Here is a 27081-nt window from a genome sequence, read left to right on the forward strand (position 1 = left end):
TAGATTCAAGTCATGTTCCTACGACGTTAGTGTACTAAGGCTGTGTCAAGAGAGAAAGTGGGAGAAGACAGCAGAAAGAAGAGAGAGATAAAAGTTGAGAGAAGAGAGAGAAGGTGATAGAAGGCAGAGAAGGTGGGAGAAGATAGCAGAAAGAAGAGGGAGAGAGAAGTTGAGAGAAGAGAGAGAAGGTGCGAGAAGATAGCAGAAAGAAGAGAGAGAGAAAAGTTGAGAGAAGAGAGAGAAGATGGGAGAAGATAGCAGAAAGAAGAGAGAGAAAAGTTGAGAGAAGAGAGAGCAGGTGGGAGAAGATAGCAGAACGAAGAGAGAAAAAAGTTGAGAGAAGAGAGAGAAGGTGGGAGAAGATAGCAGAAAGAAGAGAGAGAAGTTGAGAGAAGGTGGGAGAAGATAGCAGAAAGAAGAGAGAGAGAGAGAAGTTGAGAGAAGAGAGAGAAGGTGAGAGAAGATATCAGAAGAGAGAGAGAGAGAGAGAGAGAGAGAGAGGTGTTGAGGGAAGAGAGACGGTTGGAGAAGAGAGCAGAAAAGAAGAGAGAGAGAGAGAGAGAGGTGTTGAGGGAAGAGAGACGGTTGGAGAAGAGAGCAGAAAAGAAGAGAGAGAGAGAGAGAGAAGTTGAGGGAAGAGAGAAGGTTGGAGAAGAGAGCAGAGAGAGAGAGAGAGAGAGAGAGAAGTTGAGAGGAGAGAGAGAGAAAAGAGAAGAGAGAAGAGAGAGAAAATCAGAGAGAAGATCAGAGAGAGAGTCAGGTCAGGTCAGATCAGAGAGAGAAAATGGCGGTGGAGAAACGGCGACGGACGAACAGATGTCCGCAGCCCAGTAACCAAAATCTCCACAACGAGAATAATCAAACACAAGTGAATTCACCAAGCGCGGAAGAGACGACACGCGGAACCCCCACTCTTTATCCCTGCCACCCTCGCCGACCTACGATCGCACAAGGCGATGGCGATGCCGAACGACCGCCGCGGCCATGGCAGGCCTGCTTCTTCTTCCTTCATTCTCTTGCTCCTCGCTCTCTCTCTCCTCGCGCCAATGGCGACGGCCGGCGCGGCGGCAGAGGAATGTGATCGGCAGGAGCCCAATCCGGCGGAGAGGGCCATCGGGATCGCCGCGTCGGCCAGCAACGGCGCTCTGACGGACCTCCGATCTTGGATTCGTCTCGCAGCGATCAATCTCCGATCGAGGTAAGAAGACCGCGAAGATTTTTTCGGGGATTTTGATAATTTGATCCTTCCAGGCGTGGTTTTTCCTCGAGATTTCGATTCGAAATCGGCGTGGATTTGAATCGAAAAGTGTTCAGATTTATTGGGTTTGATCTTCACGATGGGACGAACGGGATGCGTCATCCGTTCCCACGCCCGAGAAGTTCTGGTGCAGGACGGACGGAACGGGACTGAACGCGACTCCCGTTCGGTCATCCGTTGCGGAATCTCTCTTTTGTTCGTCCTCGTTCGGTGTTGCACGTAACGGATGACGGAACGGGGCGTTACAAAGATTTACGACATTTTAACGAGTATATGATATAAAGGTTTGGTAGTTTTTTACTAGTTAAAAATTTGAAATGTTTTCCGTCCCGTTCCGTCCTTACACTGTCCGGCATTAGTCTTCTTTACAGTCTCCCACTGTTGAGGGCCGCAGGATAGATCCATTTATCCTATTTATCTTCATGTCATCCACAGACTAATTTCAGCGTTTGTTTTTTAATTTGCAACTTCAAATTGGCACAGCCTTTGCTCATAAAGTTTATGTTATGAAGTTCTGCAAATTTTAATTTGATGTCTTTCTTAATCATGTAAATTTTCATTGACTTTGTGACATGAATCTGAATCTTCGTGAACTTTGTGGCATGAATCTGAATCTTCATTAATTTTGTGACATGAATCCAAATCTTCATTGACTTGTTGACTTGAATCCAAATCTTCATGGACTTCATGACACGAATCTGAATCGTCATTGACTTTGTGACACGAATCTGAATCTTCATTGACTTCATGAGACGAGTCTGAATAGTAATTGACTTCGTGATATAAATCAGAATCTTCATGGACTTCTTGACACGAATCTGAATCGTCATGGACTTCGTGACATTAATCTGAATTTTCATGGACTTCGTGACACGAATTTGAATCACCATTGACTTCATGATACGAATGAGTCATCATGGACTTCATGACACGAATTTGAATCATCATTGACTTCGTGATATGAATCTGAGCCATCATTGACTTTGTGACATGAATCTGAATCATCATTGACTTCGTGACATGAATCTGAATCGTCATTGACTTCATGACATTGATCTGAATCGTCATTGACTTCGTGACATGAATCTGAATCGTCATTGACTTCATGACATGAATCTGAATCCTCATTGACTTTGTGACATGAATCTGAATCATCATTGACTTCGTGACACAAATCTGAATCATCATTGACTTGGTGACATGAATCTGAATCCTCATTGACTTTGTGACATGAATCTCAATCATTGACTTCGTGACATGAATCTGAATCCTCATTGACTTTGTGATATGAATCTCAATCATTGACTTCGTGACATGAATCTCAATCATTGACTTTGCGACATGAATCTGAATCGTCATTTCTCTGTAAGTTGACTCGTTTGAAATCATTGGAATTTGAGGCGTAGGATATCGAGGAGCAAATCGGAGGCAATGAAGGAGGCAGCTGCGAGCAGCTTCCAAACTGGAAAGACGGCAGCGGAGGAGTCGGCCAAGTCGGCTGCCACAGTGGCGGAAACGGTAGTCAAGAAGGCCGTAAAGAAGGTCAAGAAAAACAGAGGAGATCTGTGAATCGGATAGTTGAAAAATAAAATCCCGAATTTATTTTCTTCTGAGGCTCAAAACAACTCATCAATACCTGCAAATAAGATGTTTAATAATTTGAATAAAAGACGGACATTGTTAAGAGATGCCTGTGGCGATGCTTGAAGTGGCGTATATCTTCAGGGGACGTTCAGGCATGTATGTGATACCTGACATTAACTTCTCAATAAGAGTAAATTCGACAGAAATATCACCAAAAATGTCTCTATCTCAAACTTAGTTCTTTTAGAGAAATCAACATCAAATCTTGGAGCATAGACGTATACCTTTTTTTTTTTAAATAAGCAGAGACGTATACTGGATGGATATTGTCCATAATTAACATATATTCAAGTTTAAATGCATATAATAGTCGTATATGTATAATCACGGTACTATGGGAAGATGAATACAATAAATGTTAACATGCATATAAAGCTATAGATACAGAACCTTTTTCCTTTGCAGATATCTGAAGGGTGTCCAGAGAGATGATCCCGTCTGTGAGCGGGAGTAGCTCAAGCTTAACAGTGGCGCTCGACCGAGAAGGCACACATCTGAGTAAGCAAAAATAACTAATTTTTAATTAGAAATCGAAACCAAAACTCAAATAACAATTATAAAAAACCCAAATCAGGGACTGATTTCCTTGCCATCCCATCCATCCAGAACTAATCCTATCCAGCAAACTCTTGGTCAAATTCTAGGAGTGACCAACAATCCAGCAAACACTAGTCTTCAAGATTTTCATCAAAATAATCAAAAAACTGGTATGTGCATATTGAATCCATATCGCTCTCCGCTTTTACTTTGCCGAATTAATCTGACCAAATTAATCCAGAATCCAGTTCCATTCATTATCTCGAATGATCCAAATTGAAACTGGAACCGGGAACATTTATCGATGATACCAATCCGGATGGTATATGGTAACAGACAGGAGCCATTAGAGATGGATAGTTCGGTTAATGGACGGATGACTGACCGGATGTCAATACCGTCACATTCCATCCATATCATAGCTGCTCCTGTCATGTCTGAAAACCCATGGCAAGACGTTGGTCGATGAAAAAAGAAGTAGAAAGGTGACGTCACCCAAGGGGAACGACGCTCTGAAGCCACAGATGGGAGCAGCCCAGATCATCAGAGCTCGAGGTTGCCTCTCCACCATCTTCCTCGTCCTGCTTCCCTTGTTGAGCCGCTACAGCGCTGGACCGCCATCCGGCACGAGGCGTCATTGGGCTCATGGGTGAGGAATTGAGGGACATGACCGAGGGTGGTGAAGTGAATGACGCGGGAGCAAGAACTGCCAGTGTGAGATCTTCTTCCGTCAAGTTTGTGGCCTGCAGAGTCATCTCCTGGGAGAGAAAGAGAGACAGAAACCGCGAGAGTGAGAGAGACAAAAACTGCGAGAGTGAGGGGGGAAGAGAGAGAGGAAGAGGCAAGGCTTAGAAGTGAACAAAATTGAGTGTAACAGAGAGAGAGAGCAAGAGTACCAGTGAGAGAGTGAGGAAGGGAGGGAGAGAGAGAGCAAGAGTGACAGTGATAGTAAGTGTAAATTCAAGAGAGAGAGCAAGAGTGAGAGTAATAGTAAGAATATGTTCAAGAAAGAGAGAGGAGAAGGAGAGTGATAGTAAGAGTAAGTGCAAGAGAGGGAGAGAGAGAAAGAAGAGTGTTAGATCATCACGGCCCAATTAGGGCTAATTTTACTAACTTATGGGCCTGAGGCCATGTACGTGTAATAGGCTAATCCTAGGGATCTAATGGAAAAACTAACCTAAAATGGATTTAAATAAAGGCCCAATAAGGGCCCATTAACGGCCCACTAAGGGCCCAATAGTGAGGGGCCCATTTAGGGAATATATTAGGTCCATTAAGGATTTATATCAGGCCCAGCCTAATAAATGCTGGGCCTGATTTATATCAGGCCCAGCCTCCAACAGCTATAAATATAGCTGTTGGGAGTCCTTTTTTGAAAAAGGAATCTTTTCTGCAGCTTTTTCCAACGGTCAGTTTTTGACCGTTGGACAAAAGCATTAACCTCTCTCTCTCTCTCTCTGTGAAAATTTGTATAAAGGGGAGGGGCATCTGTTCAGTAATAAAGATCAGTTTATTTTGCCCCAATTTTTCTGTCTCTTCTCCACATTCTCAGAAATTCTCTCTGCAGTCCACTATCTCATCTTTTCCTTCAATTTATACAAAGAGTGAGCGTGATAGTAAGAATAAGTGCAAGAGAGGGAGAGGCAGAGAAGAGTTAGCGTGATAGTAAGAGTAAGAGCAAGAGAGAGAAAGACCAAGAGTGAGAGTGATAGTAAGAAAATGGTAGAGGAGAGAGAGAGTGTGGGAGCACTCGTCAGAGGGAGAAAGAGAGAGAAAACAGGAGAGAACAAGAGAGTGAGAGTGATAGTGACGGTGAAAGGTAGAGTGAGACCAAGAAAGAGAGGGAGCAACAAAGAGAGAGACAGAGAGCAGGGTGAGTGAGACAAAGAAAGAGACAGAGAAACAGAGAGCAAGGGAGAGAGCAGGGTGAGTGAGACAAAGAAAGAGACAGAGAAACAGAGAGAAAGAGAGAGAGCAGGAGTGCGTGAGACCAAGAAAGAGAGGGAGCAACAGAGAGAAAGAGAGAGCAGGAGTGAGTGAGACGCAGAGAGAGAGAGAAGAGCGGGTGAGACAGACAGAGAGAGAGGAGCGGGTGAGACAGACAGAGAGCAGGAGCGGGTGAGACAGAAGGGAGAGAGAGAGAGAGAGAGCAAGAGTACGCAATAGAGAAAAAGAGTGATAAATAGAGAGCAATAGTGTGAGTAAGAGTGAGACTGAGCGAGAGAGAGAAAGAGTGGTTTTCAGTTTCCTATTTATGGAGCACTAGTAGTTTGGCAGGGGAGAGACCTGGATGGGAAGGAGGGAAGAGCCCCAGCTTGGGCCCAAGCTCTGTGCTGAGATTTCTGACGTGACAGAGACAATGAGGTCTCTGCGAAATCGGGGACGCCAGCTTGTAGGCTTCTTGAAGAATAATTTTGATTCTGCAAGGTTGATATGATAAATGGGGACGAAATTGAAGGTGCTATCAGAAAAAAACGTAGAGATTGGGGGTCATCTACCAGTATAGTTGCATCTACAGGAGATGAGAATGGCATACTGATCGGGAGAAGTGAATAACCTTCGCCCAGGCATTACTTTTGACACCGTTTGTACATCTGAGGGATTTTTATTGGCGCAGCTGTTATGATTGATTGCCGTCGTGCTTGCTGGCTTCAAAATAAACGAGTGCTCCTCTCCTCTCCTGAAGACAGTTGAGTTGTTCAAGAATTGTAGGGAGTTTTTGGAAAAATTAAAAATGAGAAAAGATATACAGTCTATCATATATTTGGACACATGCAGAACTTTCTAGAAGTGGAAAGAATAAAAAGAGATTCAAGAACAACGAGATGAAGTTCATCATCAATTCAAAAATCAAATGAAAATAAAAAGAGATTCATCAGCCCAATTAATTATGAATAAAATAAATACCACTTTGAAGAGGGGTATTTATTTTGAAGATATAATAAAATAAAATAAAATAAAATAAAATAAAATAAAAAAATAAATATCAAAAATAAAATAAAATAACATATACAGCCCAATCATTATGAAGACGGGCAGATATTTTAGAAAAAAAGAAACCGACAACAATAAATAAATAAATAAAAAGAAAATAAATGTTTTCTCATTTTTGATACAAGACAATGATCCAGATCTCTTCCTAGATCCAATAAATCAGTTTCACTCTCCATTGACCATTTCAAAGATACAAGAGAAAGAAGAGAAATCACAGCTAACTGCTAGAAATACTGCATTATGTTACAAAGACGCAATTTGGTATCTAGGCCCCGCAAAATCCTTTATTTTTCCTCATCCTCAACAGCATTTGGTACGCCCTTCTTCCTAACCCCCAGTGTTTCTGATAGCTTCTTTACGATAACCTTGCAAAGGAAGAAGATATGTCATGACAGGCTGGCCCCAACACGTGCGCACAACAGGGCTCGCGCTGGGAACCTATCAATACAAAACCTGGCGGGAGCATTGTACTGATCGGAGATTTCTAAGAAACAGTTCCCCATCAGAAAAGGTCGAGTGGACGCTGCGGCTGGGCACAAGCCTTCAACCACAGGGGATAATTCACTTCAGGTTTCTCCAGGGCAATCTGTTCCTTACAGAGTCATGCCCCGATTATTCTTGTCTTCCTGTCTTTCGTCCTACATTGTGATTGTTCTAAACTCTAGTCGTTGCAAGCTTTCAATTACTTTTCAGGATCAGTGTGATTCTCACTGTTTCAGTACCAGATCGAGGTCTGACCTCCCTCAGCTTCCCACACTAATTGTTAATTTGCCTCCAAATATCCCATTCCTCAAAATAAAAGAGAATCAGAGTCATATCAGAACTCTGTGATTTCAGCTAGAGTCACATCCACAAATATCTTCATTGCAATCGACCTCCATGTTTGGAATTTGGACGAATAGTGACGATGATGATTATTTCTCATCAATCAATGGATGAAAATGATATCTCACGGGAAATTGGATGATGGTGATGAATATGGATCTTAGATTGGAAACTGATTGAGGACAATAACCTGTCGATGACAGTTCTTGGAAACCAGATGATGATGATAAGTTGTCATCAACAGATGGATGACAAAGCTGATGATGGATCTTAGAAACTTGATGATCTGATGAAGACAATTCATCAAGAAAAGATGGGTGACGAGGAAAATAAGAGCCCTTGGAGGCCAGATGTCAATGATGACGATGATAGGGCCTCTTAGAAGCCAGATGAAAATGATGATTGAGCAATCATCATCATCTTCATCAACCATCCTCATCATTGATGCTAAACCCCAATTCCAGTTGCGTGCATTATGACTCAGCATAACAGTAAGTCAAAGATGCTGCACAGATATATATATATATAGAGAGAGAGAGCAGAAGAAATCATGGGCCATGAATTGATAAATTCAATCAAATAAAAATAAATAAATAACACCTGAGCGAAATGTCCGGAAAGCAGTATTCGCTCCCAGCCTCGATGCATGACATCGGTAAATATAAAGAACCGTCTGAAGGAGCCTCCTCAAAAACAATCGTTATCGCATCAATATACATAACAATGTCTGGCACATTTTCAGGTGAAACGTTCTGTAAAGGATTGACTACATTAACAACAAATACACGATGAAACATTCATTAATATGAAAGGATTTTATTGATACCTTGACTTGAACACACAGAAGATCCTCTGTATTGCATTCGGCAGCAAAAGAATGGATTTCTATGGGCTGGATGATCGCCAGTTTTTTTCTCCACCGCAAAGAAGGAATATAAATGCCTTCAACTCCTCGAGCTGCAGAAAAACGTTCTGGCTCTTGTGGCACGCCCCGGAATGATAGAATCTCCTCAGTACCAAGATCTTGTTTCTTAATCATTCCATCTGAGGAGAAACGCTCAAAATCTTCAACACCCAAGTTAAGTTTTCTATTTGCCGGTGGATAAACAGGGGAAGAATGGAGTGAAGCTTGTGGAATTGCGGGCATTGAATAACTCCTTGTGTGACCAAAAGAGAAAAGCTGAGAACCAGACAAAGGCGATGATGATGACTTCTGCGAAGCGCTGCTGATGCCTGGAGAAGATACCAAAGATGGTGAGGGCAACAGACCGGGTGGAGGTAGTGCACGGTCTACTGGGATCAACCATGTGAGTAGATCTCGATAAGGATCTTGATCTGTAGGGAGTCTATGGCTAACATAATTGGAAGAAACTTCACTGCTCTCAAACTTCTCAAACTGAAGAATTTCAAGAACTGGATCCTCAATCTTGTCATCTCCAATACTCACATCTAAAAGAATCTGCATTCTTCCAATGGAGACAAATAATTCTTCCCGTCAGAGATCTATGATAGATTGTAAAGGAAAGTAAAATACATCAGAGATAAGAATAGCAAGAACCAGAGAAGATCTTTATGAAACTTCTCTTAACATATGTCAGGTGATAAATCCCTGACTAGATTTTGCTAAAAAAAATAATTTTAAAGATGCAATACAGAGGATATCTTTGACCTGAACCAACCATGAATGACCATGACATAAGGAAAACCCAATGACACAAATGTGGCTGTTTTTAAACAGCTCTGAAAGGGTAGTTAAATTTTGTCATTTATCTAATGAACCATCCCACATAATAAAAAATTAAAATTATTTAATCTACTTGAAAGGCCAGCTCAGAAATGGAAAAACACCTAGGAGTTTCTCCAATACACAAATAAATGTTTTAAGGAAAAAAGACATTTTTTGGGAAAAGGATAAAAAGACTTTAGCCTTTTTGATGTAACCCCGAAGCTCATTTCGTGAGGCCCATTATCAGGTGGTGGGCCAGATGAAGAATCATCTAGAAGCTGACACAATCTGCAGAAAATCACAAAGAGACCGAGAAAATCCTCTGACAGATTATTATTCTGCCAGAATTTGAAGAATATCTCCACAACACCTTTTTAGAATATCTCTGTTTTGTCTTCTCAGAATCTTCTTGAGCAACACAATATCTTTTGACAGATTCTCTATATCCCAGAATCTGCAGAATATCTCTGATCGGGCCAGTCAGGTTTCTGATCTTCTGTTTTATCTTGCCAGTGTTGTTTTTAAGTTGTCTTTTCAAGGGTATTGCCATTATGGACGACCCTGAAACTTTCTAAATCTTGTTAAAAGACCAGATGAAGACAACTTCTTACTGTAAAGGGTATTTTAAATTACCTCATTTTGCAATATCCAAAACACTTTTCTGCCTTATATGCCACAATTGTTGCATGTGTTTTAGAGTCTCTGGTCCTTTAAGTATAACATCTTTCCATGTCGATTCAAAAAATGGTCTTCTTTTTGCTTGATAAACATGTGTGATGTTGATATAGATCTGTAGGGAATCCAAAGTGTTGAATATGCATTTTTATTTCAAACTCTCATACCTCTCTCTCTATATGTACCCTCTTGAAGAGACCCCTAAACTGAGTTAGTTGTTTTTTTTCTTCTACATTCTTTTCTCTCTCCTCGGATCTTCCTCCTTTCTTCATGGTATCAGAGCCACTATTCGCCACGATCTGAATGCCGCCACCAACTTCGCTGATCAAACTCTGCGTTGTTTCTTTGGTTCTTACATCCCTCGCCGTGATCTGCCGGGATCCCTCAGTGTCAATCTGCCGGGATCCCTTGGTGTCGTGATCTGCGAGGATTCCTCTGTGTCGATCTTTTGGCTCCTTCGATCTCTCTCTGCGATCTGCCGGGATCCCTCGGTGTCAATATCTTGGCTCTTCAATCCCTCGGCGTCGATCTTCCACCCGACCACGATCTGAACAACGCCAGCGTGTTTTTCCAGTTCGTTCGTTTGGCACCAACCTTTGCTCGGCATTTGTTCATCTAAGAGGGCATGTTCTGCCGGTGACAGTTGTTCACTGTTGTTCGGTGTCATCACCGCTGATCCGCCAACTGAGCCGCTGCATGCGAGTCATTCCCCTTAATGATAATGTCATCAACGTAGACAAGAAATAGTGTGACTCCCCGGACGAGGAATGACGATAGTTTCATCGAGTGCGTAAAACGACCAAACCAAGCTCAGGGAGACTACTTCAAGCCATAGAGAGCCTTCTTGAGACAACACACCAAGGGGGGCGCTGAAGGAGTCATATATCCAGGAGGCAAGGCCATTTAAACCTCTTCATGGAGATCACCATGAAGAAAGACATTCTTGACGTCGAACTGTTGAAGAGGCCAAGCATGATGAACCGCAAGGGCAATTAGAAGACGAACAGCGTTCATCTTAGCAAAGGGAGCAAACGTCTCCAGATTATCAATACCAATCTGCTGCGTATAGCCTATAGCCACAAGACGAGCCTTATACCGTTCGAGAGAGCCGTCAGACTGGTACTTGACAGTATAGACCCACCGACAGCCAACCAAGTGCTTGCCCGAAGGCAAAGGAACCAGATCCCAAGTCCGGTTTTTTTCCAAAGCAGCCAATTCCTCTTCCATTGCATGACGCCACTCAGGGGAAGCCAAGGCTACATCCACCGTCTTCGGAATGGCAATAGAATCAAGACGGCTGAGAAGGGTGCGGTAAGACAAGGAAAGGCGATGGAAGGAAACATAATTGGCCAAAGGATAAACGAAAATGGAGGTACATGACTGAGGGGCTTTCCGAAGAGCAATGGGGAGATCATCACAAGCAGGAGAGGGCTCCGGGCAGCAGGAGGTGGAGAGGGTGGAGAGGCCGAGGAAAGGGCATCGCAGGAGAGAGGAGATTTTGGTGCATCAGTTAGTGGTGCTTTGCCAGCGGGGCTGTCTCCTCACTCCTCCGAACTGAGCTCTTGGCACTATTCTTTTCCCCGTATACCTTCTCAATTTAGATTCACCAGGTTGAATCTTCTCCAATGGCGTCAGTACGTTCAAATCACCTTGAAAGGGAAACTTATGAAGCATCTTTTGGAAGAGCCGCCACTTCCCACCGCCCCTCACTGTGATCAGTGGCTTGATGTTGAGGGTGCGATTCATCAGTGGCTTCTTGACAGTATCAGTCCATCATGTGCTGCTGAATTCTTATCTCTAGATTCCGCCAAGGAGATATGGGACGCTGCACAAGAATCTCACTCGACGCGAAACAACTTGTCATCGTCACCGCATGATCCCCACTGGGTCATCGTGATACGAACCTTGATCTAGGCTCGTATCGGAATGAGGGTAGAGGACGAGACAAGGTAGAAATTCCCGGGGTAGAGAGGTGAAATGGGAATGATGGCGCAGCATCACCGGACGTCATCAAGCCAGCACGAGAGCAGCCGCCGGACGTAATCGAGCCAGCACGAGAACAGCCGCTGGACGTCATCGAGCCAGCACGCGAGGAACCACCGTCGTCATCGAGCCCACCACCGCCACGTGTCCAGCCGACACGACGAGCCGCCGCAGCGACACGCGACCCCGAGTTCAAATACTCGGCATGACGCGCGCGCACGTCACCTTCGGAGCGGCCACTTTTCCCCTTTTGCTCTTGTTTCGTTTCGTCTCGTTTCATTTCCTTTTGTTTCGTATTTTATGCGTCGTCGTGTAGTGAGGGGAAGAGCCCACATGAGGATGTCTTTCCCTCACATGGGCCTGACAAGCCCATTATCAGCTTTTCCTTAATCTCTTGATTTTCTCTTGTTAAAGGGAGGCCCACCTTCACCCATTATATAAGGGGAAGGGGACCAACTCTTTCCTAATTGGCAGTTATTTTTCAAAGAAGTGGGAAGAGTCACGATCGTGAGGAGGAAGAAGAAGAAAGAAAGAAGAAGAAGAGGAAGAAGAAGAAGAAGAAGAAGAAGAAGAAGAAGAAGAAGAGGAAGAAGAAGAAGAAAGAAGAAGAGAAAGAAGAAAGAAGAGGAAAGAGGGAGCAGCCAGCCGGACTGCTCCCATCGCCGCCGGCCGCCGCCATCCGCCGCCCGACCGCCGCCGATTCCGGCCGGGCGCGGCCACCCTCCGCCCGACTACCGCCCCCAATCGACCTGCCGCCGCCCGTTGACCCTATCGTCTCCTTCTCCACCCCTTCCCCGCTACTTTTCTTTCCCCCAGTCGATCTCCATTCCATCCTTTTCTCTCCCGACCGGTCTCTGTCCCTCGCTCATTACTCTCTCCGCCGTCTGACTTTTCCCACTCTCTTTTCTCTTTCTCTGCCATCCGACCACCTCTTTCTTTTTCCCCCCCGATCTTGATCCTTTTCCGCCATCCTATCCGTTTCCCCTGGTTCTTTCTCTCCCCGATCAATCTCAGCCCTTTGACTCTTCCGCCTCCCAACTTTTTCACTCGCTTTGACCCTTCCGCCTTCCTTTGTCCTTTCTCAGCCCTTTGACCCTTCCACCAGTCTTTCTTCTCTGCCTTTCTTTTCCCTACGCTCTTTGACCCTTCTCCCTTTCCACCAATTCCCCTATTCTTCAACTCTTGCCCTGCCAACCAAACCGCCACTTTCCTTTACACCAAACATCATCCTTCACTCTTCTGCTCACCTGTCCACGACGACCCAATCCCGTCAACCCACACTGCCTGCGGCGACTCTACACCATTCATAACCGACCAGCGCTCGCGACTTCTGGAAGATCTACGGGTCGTGGATATCTGCACGCTGCGAACACACGCCATCGGTCCACGGACGAATCTGCCGTCGACATCGACTGCTCTCGCGCGCCCGATCTCTCCAGCCTCGCCCCGCCTTCAGCATTAGCACCACTTACAGACCTCCGAAGCACGAAAATCTGTCGCCAGCGCGACGACGGTACTCTTCACTCGCTCTCCTTCTCGTCCTTTATCTTCTTCAGTATACCTTCGACTTGCCTCCTCCGCGCTCGGGTTAGATAGGTGAGTGTGAGACAGGTTGAGACGACGACGAAATTATACGAAAGTCTTTACCCGTCCGGTACAAGTCGGGTACACCCGTCGTGTGTGAGCACCTTGGCGGGAATTCCCCCCTCGGTGACGTACTTGTCCTCGACCCTTTCGGGCGAGGTTCAGGAGGCCCGTCAGGCCTCGCTCAGGCGACCCGTCACTTCTCTGGAACGGCAATTCTTTGCTTGTCGGCGCATGCACGTACTACATTAGAGTTTTCGTCCTTTTACTTCGTCATTAACACCTGTCCATTCGCATACATCGGACGACGTCTTGCGTCGTAGTCCGATTAGTTAGTAAAACGACACCGAACCCATACCTTCGGTGACGACCGGACGACGTCGAGACGACGTCCGGCATCAGGGAAGGATCAGGAGGCCGAGCAGAGGGGGTAGGGATTGGCCGAGGACGAGCTGCCTGAAGACGCGGTGATGCAGAGACGATCACGAGAACGGGGATCGTGGTGGGAGATGGAGCGCAGATGTAGGAGAGACGAGAGGAGAGGGGAAAACTAACGTTCACTTAGAACCAACATTCAAGTCTGCCCTTCCCAGAAGGAGGGCTGGGCTATTTAAAGGAACATAAAAGGGAAACATGACGAGAACGCCCCTGACGCGACCCGGGAGACCTATCACATCGTCAAGCCGGACCCACTGGTGATGAGAGTGGAAGAGATAGCCCATTAAGAAAAGGGAAGCAATGAAGGAGTGTGTAGGACTCACTAGTCATTTATAATCCTCCACTTGTCCTATGCTACTTAAAACCTTATCTTGTCATCTCTGGCTGATACACCTTTTGCCATAGCATATCAGTACTCCTTCCTATTTTAACCAGCTTGTCCTCAAGCGGAAAAATGGGAAATTGTTGAAACATGCTGCTGGCTAGCTTCACAGGGTTTCTAAGGTGGGAAGTTGTTTCCATTTGATGAGCACTTCCAGTCCTGAAGGAGACAGCCGGAAAGCAGTTAAAGCCTCCAGTTCGGCCTACCACTTGTTGTCACCAGTTTGGGGAGATTGTCACGGCTTTACTTGAGGCTCGTCCTTGATTGCCTTCCTGAGCTGCGACACATGAAAAACATGATGCAGCCCCACTATCTGAAGAACTTGGGACCTAGTTCTTCATAAGGCCATTAAGTGGGTGGCTGTATCCATAAAGGGTGGGGCTGTAGCTAAATACAGTGCGCCACTTCAAGCTGTACGTGCCAGCGGTTGTGCTCAGGTCAAATGCGTTTTCAGAAGGTCCAAGTATTGATCCCTTTCTGCTATCATTTGGTCAAGCTCTCGCAATGGTGGGGGTGGTGAACCGTATGGAACAGCACAGGTACGTCGTGCCTATAAACGGCCAAAAGCAACGTCACATTGATGTTAGAATGATGCACATGTTGTAGAGTGTAGCTCAACCCCAGGAAGCAATGAAATACAACACTTGTGTTTGTTTCCCCGGAAACAATGAAGATAAGTCTCTAACCCATGGTTGACCACCTTAGATTTAACATCCATCCCAGGGTGTTACGCTATGCTCCCCTTCAGAGCTGTACCTTAGAGTTTGTGCACTTCCATCCAAAACATGTTCATAAAAAAAGTCCCCCAGTCTGTCACGACTGAGCCAGGGATGATGCAGTGAAAGGAAGACATGAAAGGTTGACCACCCCCTTTGCCACGAAAGGATGATGCTGGCCCAGCCCCATGAAGTGATTTTACTTGCTGAGGTGGTCGACTACCATCCTGATGGTGTCTAAACTGCCTGATTTAGGGAGGCCTTCAATGAAATCCATAGTGAGCTCTTCCAGATACACTGCAGAATGGGCAGCAGCTGGAGTAGGCTCATCAGGGTCAGCTATGATGTCTTGAATTGTTGGCAACCTGCACCCAAGTTGAGATGAGCTTTGACATCACCTTTCATCCCTGGCCAGAAAGGAATAACTTCTATATGTGCTGACAGGAACAAACGAATTTGGCATAACACCTCAATGGACGGTCATGAAAGTCCTCTATGATGGGTGCAGTCAGCGAGGACAATCCGGGGACAATATTGCCATCATGCAGGAGACTCCATAGAAATGGAGTACCAGGGGTTGGAGCACATACCCTCCTGAATGAACTGGATGAGAAAGTGAAAGTGGTTGTTGGCTGCTAATTTGGCAGGAAGCACTGCAAGATCTGCCCAAGCTGAGGTGGAGATAGCCTGGAATAATGGACCTTCTAGGGCGGTATTGCAGGATAGAGCATCTGTTCCATTATCTCTCCGCCCCGCCCTGTAATGGATCACAAAATGGTCTCCCATGAGCTTGGTAAGGAGATAGTGCTCGGGTGCATGGACCTCTTCCTGCTTGAGGAGCTGTCTCAAGTTGCACTGTTCAGTTTAAATAATAAAGGTTTGAAGAAGGCGATCCCCCCAATGGTGGATGGCCAAGACGATGACAAGTAGTTCACTTTCGTAAGCTGAGCGAACGTGTGCTGAAGGAGGAAGGTCATGGCTGAAGAAGGTGATCGGTTGTCCTTGTTGCATTAAAACTGTGCCCACAACCTGACCCGGGGCATCTGTGTCGAGAAGGAATGGTTGACTGAAATTGGGTAAAGTGAGTACCAGAGTTGACGCCATGCTTAGTTTGAGCACCTCAAATGCTTCTTGTTCCGCGCTGGTTCCTTCGACGACAACTTTCTTCAACGAGGGGGCAAGAGCCCAGGCAAGGGCAGCATAGCCTGCCACAGCATAGCCTACCACAAACTGGAAGTAATATTTCGTTAGCCCAGAAATCCTCTGAGTTGGTGCAAGTTTCAGGGGAAGGGCACATTGACAGACTCGATCTTTGTGGCATCCGTTTGCCATGCCCTCTCCGGAAATCCAGTGGAGAAGGTATTTGATCCTGTCCTGCAAGAAGAAAAAAATTGTGTTGACTGAGAGCTGAGGGTCATCCAGGATTTGTGGGACAGTGTGTATGTGCTCTAAGTGGGCAGTGCACAACTGGCTGTGGATGAGGATGTTATCAAAGAAGACCAACACAAACAGGCTCAAGAGTGGCCTGAAGAGACCAGCCATCAAATCCTGGAAAGTTGTCAGGACATTTCAAAGCCAGAAAGGAATTATTACATATTCATAATGACATTGGTGGGTTCAAAACACAGTCCTTTTTATGTCCTCATGCACACAAAACTGGTGGTAACCTGATTTGAGTTCCAATTTAGAGAAGATAGCCATACCATACAGTTCTTCAAGGAAGTCATCGACCACCGGAATTGAAAACGATTTGGAACTCACAGATCCCTTTCGAGGCCCATGATCACCTTGCTGGTAATGACATACACCAGTAAAAAATGGACCACCATAAGTATTCTCGCATCAGACCAGCACTCCTTTGGCAAGTAGGTTTCCCTGCACAGATTGATAGTGGCCAAAGCTGATGCAATATGGGTTGGTGAATGAAGATATGGGAGTAAGCCGGATTGAGGAACACCGAGATCTTGCACCCTTCACGAGTGAACCTTCAAAAGAAGAGAGTTGTTCGTCGTCACCTCGAGGGCCGCCTTGAGGTAGACGCTCACTATGCAGAGAGAAACCAATCAGTCCAGGCCCACATCATAAGTATCTGAATCAACGTTGGTGGCAGGTGGCATGTATTCCCCTCTGTTGAGGAAATGGATATGCATCATTTTACGGCAACACTGGCCCAGAGTGATTCTTTTGTTGCATGGGAAGCAAAGGCCAGCGTCACATCTGCCTTGGTACTCCTCATGGTCGAGCGCCAGCGTAGGGAACGAACCCCACAACATGACAAGTCGCTTCCTGATTGCGTTGATCTCGTGGGTAGCAGAGAGATGAGATGGTCCAGGCATAGGCCAAGAGGAAGAACCTCCCAGTGAATGGTGAGACAATGGCTGAAGAACCTCGCTGAGTCACTGTTCTGCAGAACGAGCATTTTTGGAGGGCGCGGATGGATCGCGGCATGTTACATTCCTCTTCCATGTGACTTGGGGGTTGTTAGGTCATGGAGGATACTTAGTAGGGTTTAAGCTAACTAATGGGCCCGAGGCCTTGTACTCTGTAATAGCCTAACCCTAGGAGATATTAATAAAAATAACTACTTCAGGCCCAACATGGGCCACCTAACTTCCCACTAAGGGCCCATTAAGGGCCCATTAGTGTAGGCCCAGTAGGGCCCATATATTAGGCCCAGTAGGGCCTAATATATGTTGGGCCTGACCACAGTCAGGCCCAACTCTCCAACGGCTGAAACCCAGCCGTTGGAGAGTCCAGCTGCTTTAAAAGCAGCTGGACCTCTCTGTTTCAAACAGTCATATATTCAAAATATATGACCGTTGGAAACAGGGAATATTCCTTAGGAATATTCCCTTTCTAACAAGTGAAGTTTTTCTTCTATAAAAGGGGGCCCAGTTCAGCAATAAAAATTATTCCTTCTTGCCCCAAATTCTTCTCTCTTCTTTTTTCTCTTTCCATTAATCACATGGTATCAGAGCAAGGTTTGATCTGAACCTAGTGCAGCCCTGATTGAAGCCCTATGAAGCCCTGATTGAAGTCTCCATTAGAGCTCTGTTCGAAGCATTCCTGAAGCACTGTTTGAAGTCCTGTTCGAGGCATTTCTGAAGCACTGTTTGAAGCCCACCAGAAGAACCAGAGCCACAGCCAAAGCAGAAAAGGAGGCTGAGGAGCTGGCTTCCCTAGCTGCCTCCACTCCAGCTGCTGCCCCAGCAGCCCCTGCCGCCATGCAGTTCACCACACCAGTCCAGGGAAGGCCTGTCCTACCCGACCTGGACATGAAGTACAATGGCCTAAATGGCCAAAAATGGATCACTATGGTACAGAGGGCTCTCAAGGCAGCCTACCTTGGGAGACACCTGACTGAAGAAGCTCCGTCAGAAGACGAAGCCGGTTGGGAAGTATGGGAGTCGGAAGAGGCTCTCATTATGAATTGGATGTTGAAGAATATGGAAGACGAACAGAAGGATGACTACCTTCTGATCGACGGCGTCAAGGACCTCTGGTTAGAAGTCAACAAGTCATGTGCAGAAATGCACAGCGATTTTCGGGTCTATGATCTCCGCGAGCAAGAGCGGACGCTAAAGCAGGGAAATCTGACGATCTCCACCTATTCGGCCAGGCTGAAGGCGATTTGGCGGGAATTAGATCTCCTGTGGCCCACAGGTGATAAAAATTCCCCCTCATACCTCCGTGAAGTAAAATTCAGAACTCTGCAGTTTCTGATGGGCCTCAATTCCGAGTACGAGACCCTCCGAAGTCAGCTGCTACACCGGGAAAGATTTCCCACGCTAGCAGAGGCAATTTCAGAGCTCCAAGGAGCAGAAAGCAGGAAGAAATTGGGTAGCAAGGGAGGGGAAACCTCCAAACCTACCGTTGCTGCTCACTTAGCGAAAAAGGAGTCTCAACCTGGGGCACCACCACAGCCTGTGGCACCATCTTCTCAGCAAGCCAAAGCCCCTCCAAAGGAAGGTAACACCTCAGAACTGATCTGTGGGTACTGCAGAAAGCCAGGGCACATCAAGCAGAACATTGACGAAGGACACATAGTCCCGCAATGTGGGTACTGCAGAAAGCCAGGGCACATCAAGCGGGACTGCCGAAGGCTGGCGTGGAAGGAGGAGCAGATCAAGAAAGGGACCTGGAACCCAGGTCAGCAGAAGAAGGCCTACGTGGCCAGCGAAGGCGACCAACCACCCTCCACCGAGAAGGAGGAATCAGGGAGCGACATTCAGAAGCTTATTCAAGCGGAAATAAGCAAAATCCTGCAGAAGATGAGCTCAACATCCCTCGTGCAGTCTGGTAAGTGTTTCGCATTTACCACTTTTACAAATACTAAATCAATTTCAGTATCATGGGTGTTGGATTCAGGGGCGACAGATCACATGTCACCCCAAAGGTCCTTATTTCAGACTTATGAGTCTGAGAAGGGGAATCTTAGTTTTTACCGCCAATGGTGGAGTCCTACGGGTAGAAGGAAGAGGAACAATCCTCATTAAAGGAAAAATCTTGCAGGGTGTTCTTCACGTTCCTGAATTAAAGGCAAATCTTTTGTCTCTAATTCAGCTAGTGGAGAATACCGGGTGGCGGTTCTCCTTGGATTCTGACTGCTGTTTTTTATGTGTAAAGGACACCGGACAGAAGATTTCATCTGTTAACCGGAGAGGTGGTCTTCTCATGCTAGATGAATCACGGGAAGGAGAAGGGCAGTCGATGGTCTATACTGCCCAGAACGAGGAGCGGGTCATCCTTCTTCATAGGAGACTAGGACACCCCTCATTTCATATCTTAAAACAGTTGCATCCTCATATGTTTAAAGGAATTCCTTTTGAAAATTTAATTTGTGAGAGTTGCCAATTCGCGAAACTCAAACGATCCCCATACGTCAGTACGAACCACAGAGCCTCCTCGGCCTTCGAGTGTGTTCATAGTGATGTATGGGGCCCCTGCTCCATATCTGGTTTATCCCACCAGAAATGGTTTGTTCTCTTCGTAGATGATTTCACAAGGTATACATGGGTATATCTAATGAAATCCAAGGCAGAAGTACCATCTATTATTCTGTTATTTTGCGAAATGATTCAAAATCAGTTTGGGAAAAGGATTAAATGTTTGAGATCAGACAACGCCAAGGAATACTTCTGTGGAGAAGTAAATAACTACATGGAAATGAAGGGAATTGTTCATCAATCTTCATGTGTGAATACTCCTCAGCAAAATGGGCTTGCTGAAAGGAAAATTGGCCATATTATGACATCGGCCAGGGCACTCCTATTTCAGGGAAATTGCCTAAACATCTCTGGACTGAGGCAGTAGCTACGGCCACACACCTCATAAATAGGACAGCGTCAAAGACATTGGGACTCAAGGCCCCAATCGACCTATTATCCGCTGAATTTCCTAACATAACATTAAAGACTAACCTGCCGGCCAAAGTATTTGGCTGTGTTGTGTATGTTTATGTCCACAATGCAGGTAAATTGGATCATCGGGCAGTAAAGTGCGTATTTTTGGGCTACTCTACCATGCAGAAAGGGTATAAGTGCTACCATCCAGAGTCAAGGAAAGTGTACATCTCTGCAGATGTAAGATTCGACGAGGTCAGGATGTTTTATGAGACAACAGACAGATCCGGGGACTACTTGGAATCAGAGGAAGGAGATGCCGAAGGTATGGAGTTTAGTTGTTTTTCCCATAGGGATAGTGCAGAGGAACTTGAAGAGGGCACTGTGCCGGATTTGACGGAAAATGAGGGACCACGCCCGATAGCCGACGCCATAAGTGAAGAACAAATACCAGCAGAAGAACCAAACCGAAGCAACTATGGATGGCCGATTGCAGTTAGTAAAGGAACCCGGAAGTGTACGAAGACCAAAATCTATCCGGTAAGCAACTATGTCTCCTACAGTCGTTTTTCCCCAGAATACACTCAGGTTGTGCAGGCTATGATAGCTATGTCTCTCCCAAAGAACGTCAGAGAAGCTCTGACATCCTTAGAATGGAGAGAGGCAATGGACGAGGAGATGGAAGCACTTAAGAAGAACGGCACCTGGGAAGTAGGCCCTCTCCCTATGGGAAAAAAGGTAGTAGGTTGTAGATGGGTCTTTACGGTTAAGTACCATTCAGATGGGTCAATTGCAAGACACAAAGCCAGATTGGTGGCCCAGGGGCATACGCAATCATATGGGATTGACTACAATGAGACGTTTGCCCCGGTCGCAAAACTAAACACGGTCAGAATCCTGATTGCACTAGCAGCAATCTACAAATGGAAACTACACCAGTATGACGTGAAGAATGCTTTCCTACATGGAGAACTTGAAGAGGAGGTATATATGGCACAACCTCCTAGATATCAGGTAAGCGACAAACCCAGCGACGTCTGCCGCCTCAGAAAGTCCCTATACGGACTTAAGCAGCCCCCCAGAGCATGGTTCGGTAAGTTCTCTCGGGCCATGTTGACAGCAGGATACTTCCAGAGCGAAGGAGACCATACACTTTTCATAAAGCACGGTAAGGAAGGTAAGGTAGCAATATTAATTGTCTATGTGGATGACATAATCATAACAGGAACGATGTAAGACATTCAGAACCTTGAAAGGTACCTGTCTTCATCATTTGATATTAAATCGCTTGGACTTCTAACGTATTTTTTAGGAATTGAAGTGGCATACTCAGGGACTGGGATTGTACTGTCTCAGCACAAGTACATTCTAGATTTGTTGAAAGAAACCGGTAAGCTGGACTGTCGTCCAGCCGCCACACCAGTCGACATTAATGTCAAACTGAAGGCACAACAGCATGAGAAGGATGCTCCGGTGGACAGGACCTCGTTTCAGAGGCTCATTGGTAAACTCCTATACCTCAATCATACGAGACCTGATATTGCGTTTGCAGTTAACTCCCTGAGTCAGTTCATGAACGATCCACGGGAGTCTCATCAAGGCGCAGCAGACAGAATTTTAGCCTACCTGAAGGGAACTATTGGACAGGGACTGTACTTCCGGACAGGAGGTGAGCCTAGTGTTACTTTATACACTGACTCTGATTATGCAGGGTCCTTTGAAGACAGCCGCTCTACCTCCGGGTACTGTAGCTTCCTCGGTGGCAACCTTGTTACATGGTGCAGCAAGAAGCAAAAGGAAGTTTCCCTCAAGTGCGAAGCAGAGCTTCGAGCCTTGAAGAAGGGAGTCTGCGAGGGCATGTGGCTCCAAGGCATCCTGAAGGACCTACGCTTATATGACGGTAAAGGTATGATTTTGCAGTCAGACAGCAAATCAGCCATTGCGATGGCGAAGAACCCCGTCCAACATGAGCGCACGAAACACGCACGAGTGGCCAGGCATTACATCAAGCAGAACATTGACGAAGGACACATAGTCCCGCAATATGTTCCTACGTTGGAACAGACCGCGGACATCTTCACGAAGGGCATCCCAGGCCCACAATTCCAGGTGTTGGTGTCCAAGTTGGGCATGATCAACATCTATACCCAACTTGCGGGGGGGTGTTAGGTCATGGAGGATACTTAGTAGGGTTTAAGCTAACTAATGGGCCCGAGGCCTTGTACTCTGTAATAGCCTAACCCTAGGAGATATTAATAAAAATAACTACTTCAGGCCCAACATGGGCCGCCTAACTTCCCACTAAGGTCCCATTAAGGGCCCATTAGTGTAGGCCCAGTAGGGTATAGATGTTCCAACGTAGGCAGATAATCACAGGGGTAGTGGAGGAAAAGACCACCATTAAAACATCTTTGGATGAGGGTGGGCAGATAATTAACCAGTCGCTCAAATTCTCGAGTTAACTCATCTTTGGTCGAGGTGGAAAATCCAGCAAGCTGATCCCAATAGTGGAACCACTCAGCTCTGTTGCCTTCCAAAAGCGGGTAATCACTTGGAAGCACTCCTCAGTATCGGCGGGATACCATCATAAATATCGTTCCACGAGGCGCAGCCAACATTCAGGAGCATCCCCTAGAAGGTCTTTGGTTCCAGCCGCTGGGCATGGTCAATGGATCAAGGATACAGGTATGTTTGGCATTCATTTGACTACAAAAATGATAAATTAAGAATCATGTAAGAGGTACCCAATCACCAAAAAAAGGACCGGTAGTCCAATCACCAAGCACATGTACTGTTATCTTTAAGGACCTTCAACGGTTACATTTAATGGGAACATTCAATCATTATCAAGACAATAATCTCACTGCCCGCATCATTGTCCCAAGCGCAAAGATTGGGGCAATAATAATGACAATAATTTTTCAAAAAATATTTATCAAGGCTGTTAAAGATAATTGGGTCCAATCGGGCCCTCCAAAACATCCCCAAAATCGGGCCCACTTGCAGGCCAAAATCGGGCTCGATTCCCAAGACCAACGGCTAGTTACTCTAGCCGTTGGAGGGTCCAACGGTCATCCTCTCTTGTTCTCTATAAAAAACCCCTTCATAGGGGATGTAATAAGATCTATCCTTTTTCTTTGAATGAAAATTTCTCTCTTGTTCCATCTACTGTCTTTTGCTCTATCTTAGATGCTGAGCTCAAGGGAATCAGGCCATTTCGACAAAGGCAATAGTTTCAGCAGACATGTTGATCATGGTCAAAAGGTAATCAAGAAATCCATACAAGAGATCCTTAAATATCGCAGATGTAATCCAATGAAAATGAATTTAGATAAGCAGGTTATTGTAAGAAACGTACCGCTATGTCACCACTCTGCAAGGAGCAGCATGTAACAGAATTTCCAACCGTTCCACTCGAAACTGTTCCACCAATATGCCCTCTTTCAACAGATGCACTGAAAGAACTGGGTTTCCTAGCGGTTTTCTTTGACTCTTTAACAGTCATCTCTGATGTGCGTCCTTTAGTCTTGAGTGATTCATTTGATTCTGCAATTCTAACAAGATAATGCGATTTTTTAAATTTCTCCAGCGTCATTCCAGCTATCTGCTTGTTTTCTACAGTTTGTCCAGAAAACTCAGTGATCCGATCTTTCGTCTGAGAGTTGGCTATAGCAGGGATGGTCATTGGCCCATGATTATACGCTACACCTCCTTCAGCTTTCAAGAGATTGCCATCCCTCTCAATCGTCTGATTTATATTCGTTTCCATCCTATCTGTACCTTTGCACAACTGGTCAGGATTTCCATTCTCGTAAATTGCCTGTGCAACACCCGACTGTGTTGAATACAGATTTTGGGTAGATAAACATGCTATAATACGAAGCTCTTCACCTGGTTGACGAAAATAGAGCACCCAAAGGAAATTAGCTCAAGCGAACGAAATAGCCTCAAATTATGGTGTGGGAAGAAAGGGAAATGAAGTACTATTTACCAGGGAATACGAACTGACGATCCAAAGAATGAAAGAACCGAATATCTGATAAATCACTCCAACTTTTTGGAAGCTCCTCTGCATTTTTATGAATTGAAAGAGAGTGAGATAAAGTAAGTTGAGAAAAAAAGGAACTGATCCTCCTTTCCAAGTACTTCAGGCGACATATAAAGCAGAATAGCTCAAAATATTTTTTTGAAGGAACATTTAGAGTTATTACGCTTTATATTAGCTCTCAAATAAGATATGTGGAAAGCGAAAAGGAAAGCGGATCCATTTTCTTATGAGAGTAATATAAGATACATACTGCAAGGAACAATTATCCATCCATTGTCTTCAGTAACATCAATGTGGCCTCTGATGGAAGCTTGGTCAACTGCAGTGGGATCTGCATTGGATGTACTTGAATCCCCATCATGATTCTCATTGCTACCACCATCACTCAATGAAGGAAAAGAATCCTCAGCGATAAGTCCTTCAAGCGTTTTGACTTGACGAGAACTTGATGGCACCTCTCTGTCTTCTACGACAGGGGGCAAATTTGTGACAGTAGTGTTGGTACTCCTCAATAAAAAATTCATTGTTTCACCTACTGAAAAGTTGATAAGACCTCTTTCTGCCCAAAGAACAATCCCTCAATACAGCTTTCACTTCCAACCCTGATATGGATGAGCCAGGGGAAAATTAATAATACAAAGTTTAGAAATAACTTCTGTGCTGTAGAAATAAAATTGGAAATGTATTGGAATCAACGTACAGGTCTAAAATATAAGCATCCGGCCATCATTTTGGCATGAGTAAAGCATAAAATAAATTTGATCTTTTTTTCTAAAAAAAACACATGAGTAAAGCACAAATTATTCTTTCACGACAAAACTTAGCTACAAGGGCGTGGGGAGAAATATAAATAATTGATACTATTGAGAAAAAAATATAAGGGGTGTTTAATGCGTCCTGGTGAAGTAGTACTAGTGGGAACATATAATTAAATTCATACTATTGAGAAAAAATGTGTTTTTGACGTAGCAAAAATCAATCCTATTTTTGTGTCGTAACGAATTTAAAAAATTTCTAAAATGCTCCTGAAAGCTCACTAATCAATATATCACTTTCAACATAGGGAATAGTGAAAAATATTAAACGAAGTAAAACAAGGAAATCGAGGAAACAGTAATATATCCATAGTTGCATGTGATACAGAGTCCGACACGCCATGTATGAACATTCCCCAAATGTTGGATTCATTCAATAGCTTCACATTTAAGCTCCGTTAAAGTAATCCTCATAATCCTCAAATTTGTAATCAAAATGATAAAGAGAAAAGAAAGTCCAACGGGGACAATCCGATGGAGACCAAAGCAAGAATATCGGGTTCTTTGCACAAGGCCGCTTCACTCCGCGAAGCATATTAATCAAGGATCATTTCCATTCATAAGGTTTCAATATCAGCATAGCTCGAATTAACTTTGTTAAAGCAGAACATCACGAACTAGAAAACTTGACGATTTACCCCGATCTTACGGAAAACCACAAGAGCAGCATACCATTCGTTCCACAAGGAAGGAAGCCAAAAGAGCTTTTCTCTTATCAAAATCGGCACAACCGCTTCGCCACTACCTCCATTCCGCAGAAATACAAGCCAATCTCTAAATCCGATTAAATTTCAAATCCTCAGGAGCGAAATTCGTACATTAAACTCCGCCAATGAGCTGCCAGGCGTCAGATCTGGCTCATCTTCAACCTCCCGATCATCGATCGACTTCACCACCGTTTCACCGATCTTCTTTCTCGAAATTCGCCGCTCCGATCGCAGATCTAGCAGCAGACTCGGCACCGAACCTTCCACCCTTCCTCTGCTGCTCTCCTCCACACCGCAGGGCTCCTCGTTAAACAAACCGTAACTAACTTCTCCGGACTATATAAACGTGTTCGTATATAATGAATAAAATCGTCAACGTCTTTTATAAAGTCGAGTTCGACAACGTCATCCGATTTCTATCATCAATTCATCATCATTTGAGTATCGCACGGATGACGATGACGAATTTTTCGTCGTCTCCTGTCTTCTGGATTGAAGATGGGGAAGTTTATCATCGTCATTTGTGTCTCGCATGGACGACGATGATGCCTTTTTCGTCGTCTCCTGTCTTCGGGATTGACAATGGGGAAGTTTATCATCGTCATTTGTGTCTCGCATGGATGACGATGATGACTTTTTCGTCGTCTCCTGTCTTCTGGATTGACTATGGCAAAGTTTATCATCGTCATTTGTGTCTCGCATGGATGACGATGACATTTTTTCATCATCTCCTGTCCTCTGGATTGACAATGGGAAAGTTTATCATCATCATCTGTCTCTCGCACAGATGACTATGACACCTTTTTCGTCGTCTCCTGTCTTCTGGATTGACTATGGCAAAGTTTATCATCGTCATTTGTGTCTCGCATGGATGACGATGACATTTTTTCATCATCTCCTGTCCTCTGGATTGACAATGGGAAAGTTTATCATCATCATCCGTCTCTCGCACAGATGACTATGACACCTTTTTCGTCGTCTCCTGTCTTCTGGATTGACTATGGCAAAGTTTATCATCGTCATTTGTGTCTCGCATGGATGACGATGACATTTTTTCATCATCTCCTGTCCTCTGGATTGACAATGGGAAAGTTTATCATCATCATCCGTCTCTCGCACGGATGACTATGACACCTTTTTCGTCGTCTCCTGTTTTCTGGATTGACGACGGGGAAGTTTATCATCATCATTTGTGTCTCGCATAGATGATGATGATGACTTTTTTTGACGCATCCTGACTTCTGAATTGACGATGGGGAAGTTTATCATCGTCATTTGTGCCTCGCATGGATGACGATGATGACTTTTTCGTCATCTCCTGACTTCTGGATTGATGATGGGGAAGTTTATCATCGTCATTTGTGTCTCGCACGGATGACGATGGCGCCTTTTTCGTCGTCTCCTGTC

The 27081-nt window shown here is 45.0% G+C and overlaps 3 protein-coding genes across 8 annotated transcripts; 2 read left to right on the forward strand and 1 right to left on the reverse strand.

The window, feature by feature from the left end:
- LOC144706186 (uncharacterized) lies at positions 1-2827 on the forward strand. Of its 2 annotated transcripts, none has more exons than XM_078579110.1 (2): positions 1-1198; positions 2665-2827. In XM_078579110.1, exons 1-2 carry the CDS (start codon positions 957-959, stop codon positions 2825-2827), a joined length of 405 nt encoding a protein of 134 aa, XP_078435236.1. In that variant the 5' UTR covers positions 1-956. The 2 variants fall into 2 exon arrangements, with proteins under 2 accessions (XP_078435236.1, XP_078435235.1); XM_078579109.1 differs by having other exon boundaries at positions 10-1198; positions 2659-2827.
- Positions 2617-25999, reverse strand: LOC144706184 (heat-inducible transcription repressor). 5 transcript variants are annotated; one of them, XM_078579107.1, is made up of 12 exons: positions 25640-25999; positions 24403-24754; positions 24096-24173; positions 23463-23995; positions 8085-8717; positions 7859-8010; positions 5938-6119; positions 5726-5859; positions 3935-4197; positions 3293-3396; positions 2935-3009; positions 2617-2756 (listed from the first exon to the last, which is right to left on the reverse strand). In XM_078579107.1, the coding sequence occupies exons 2-11, from the start codon at positions 24674-24676 to the stop codon at positions 2939-2941; spliced, it is 2424 nt and encodes an 807-aa protein (XP_078435233.1). In that variant the 5' UTR covers positions 24677-24754; positions 25640-25999; the 3' UTR covers positions 2617-2756; positions 2935-2938. The 5 variants fall into 5 exon arrangements, with proteins under 5 accessions (XP_078435233.1, XP_078435232.1, XP_078435229.1 ...); XM_078579106.1 differs by having other exon boundaries at positions 2631-2756; positions 2895-3009; XM_078579103.1 differs by lacking the exon at positions 2617-2756 and having other exon boundaries at positions 2837-3009; positions 25786-25999.
- Positions 17412-20046, forward strand: LOC144706185 (uncharacterized). The gene is made up of 2 exons (XM_078579108.1): positions 17412-19061; positions 19389-20046. Exons 1-2 carry the CDS (start codon positions 17987-17989, stop codon positions 19415-19417), a joined length of 1104 nt encoding a protein of 367 aa, XP_078435234.1. The 5' UTR covers positions 17412-17986; the 3' UTR covers positions 19418-20046.
- Positions 26000-27081: the final 1082 nt, after the last annotated feature.

This window comes from Wolffia australiana, chromosome 7 (assembly GCF_029677425.1).
Source record: "Wolffia australiana isolate 7733 chromosome 7, ASM2967742v1".
NCBI classification, from domain to species: Eukaryota; Viridiplantae; Streptophyta; class Magnoliopsida; order Alismatales; family Araceae; genus Wolffia; species Wolffia australiana.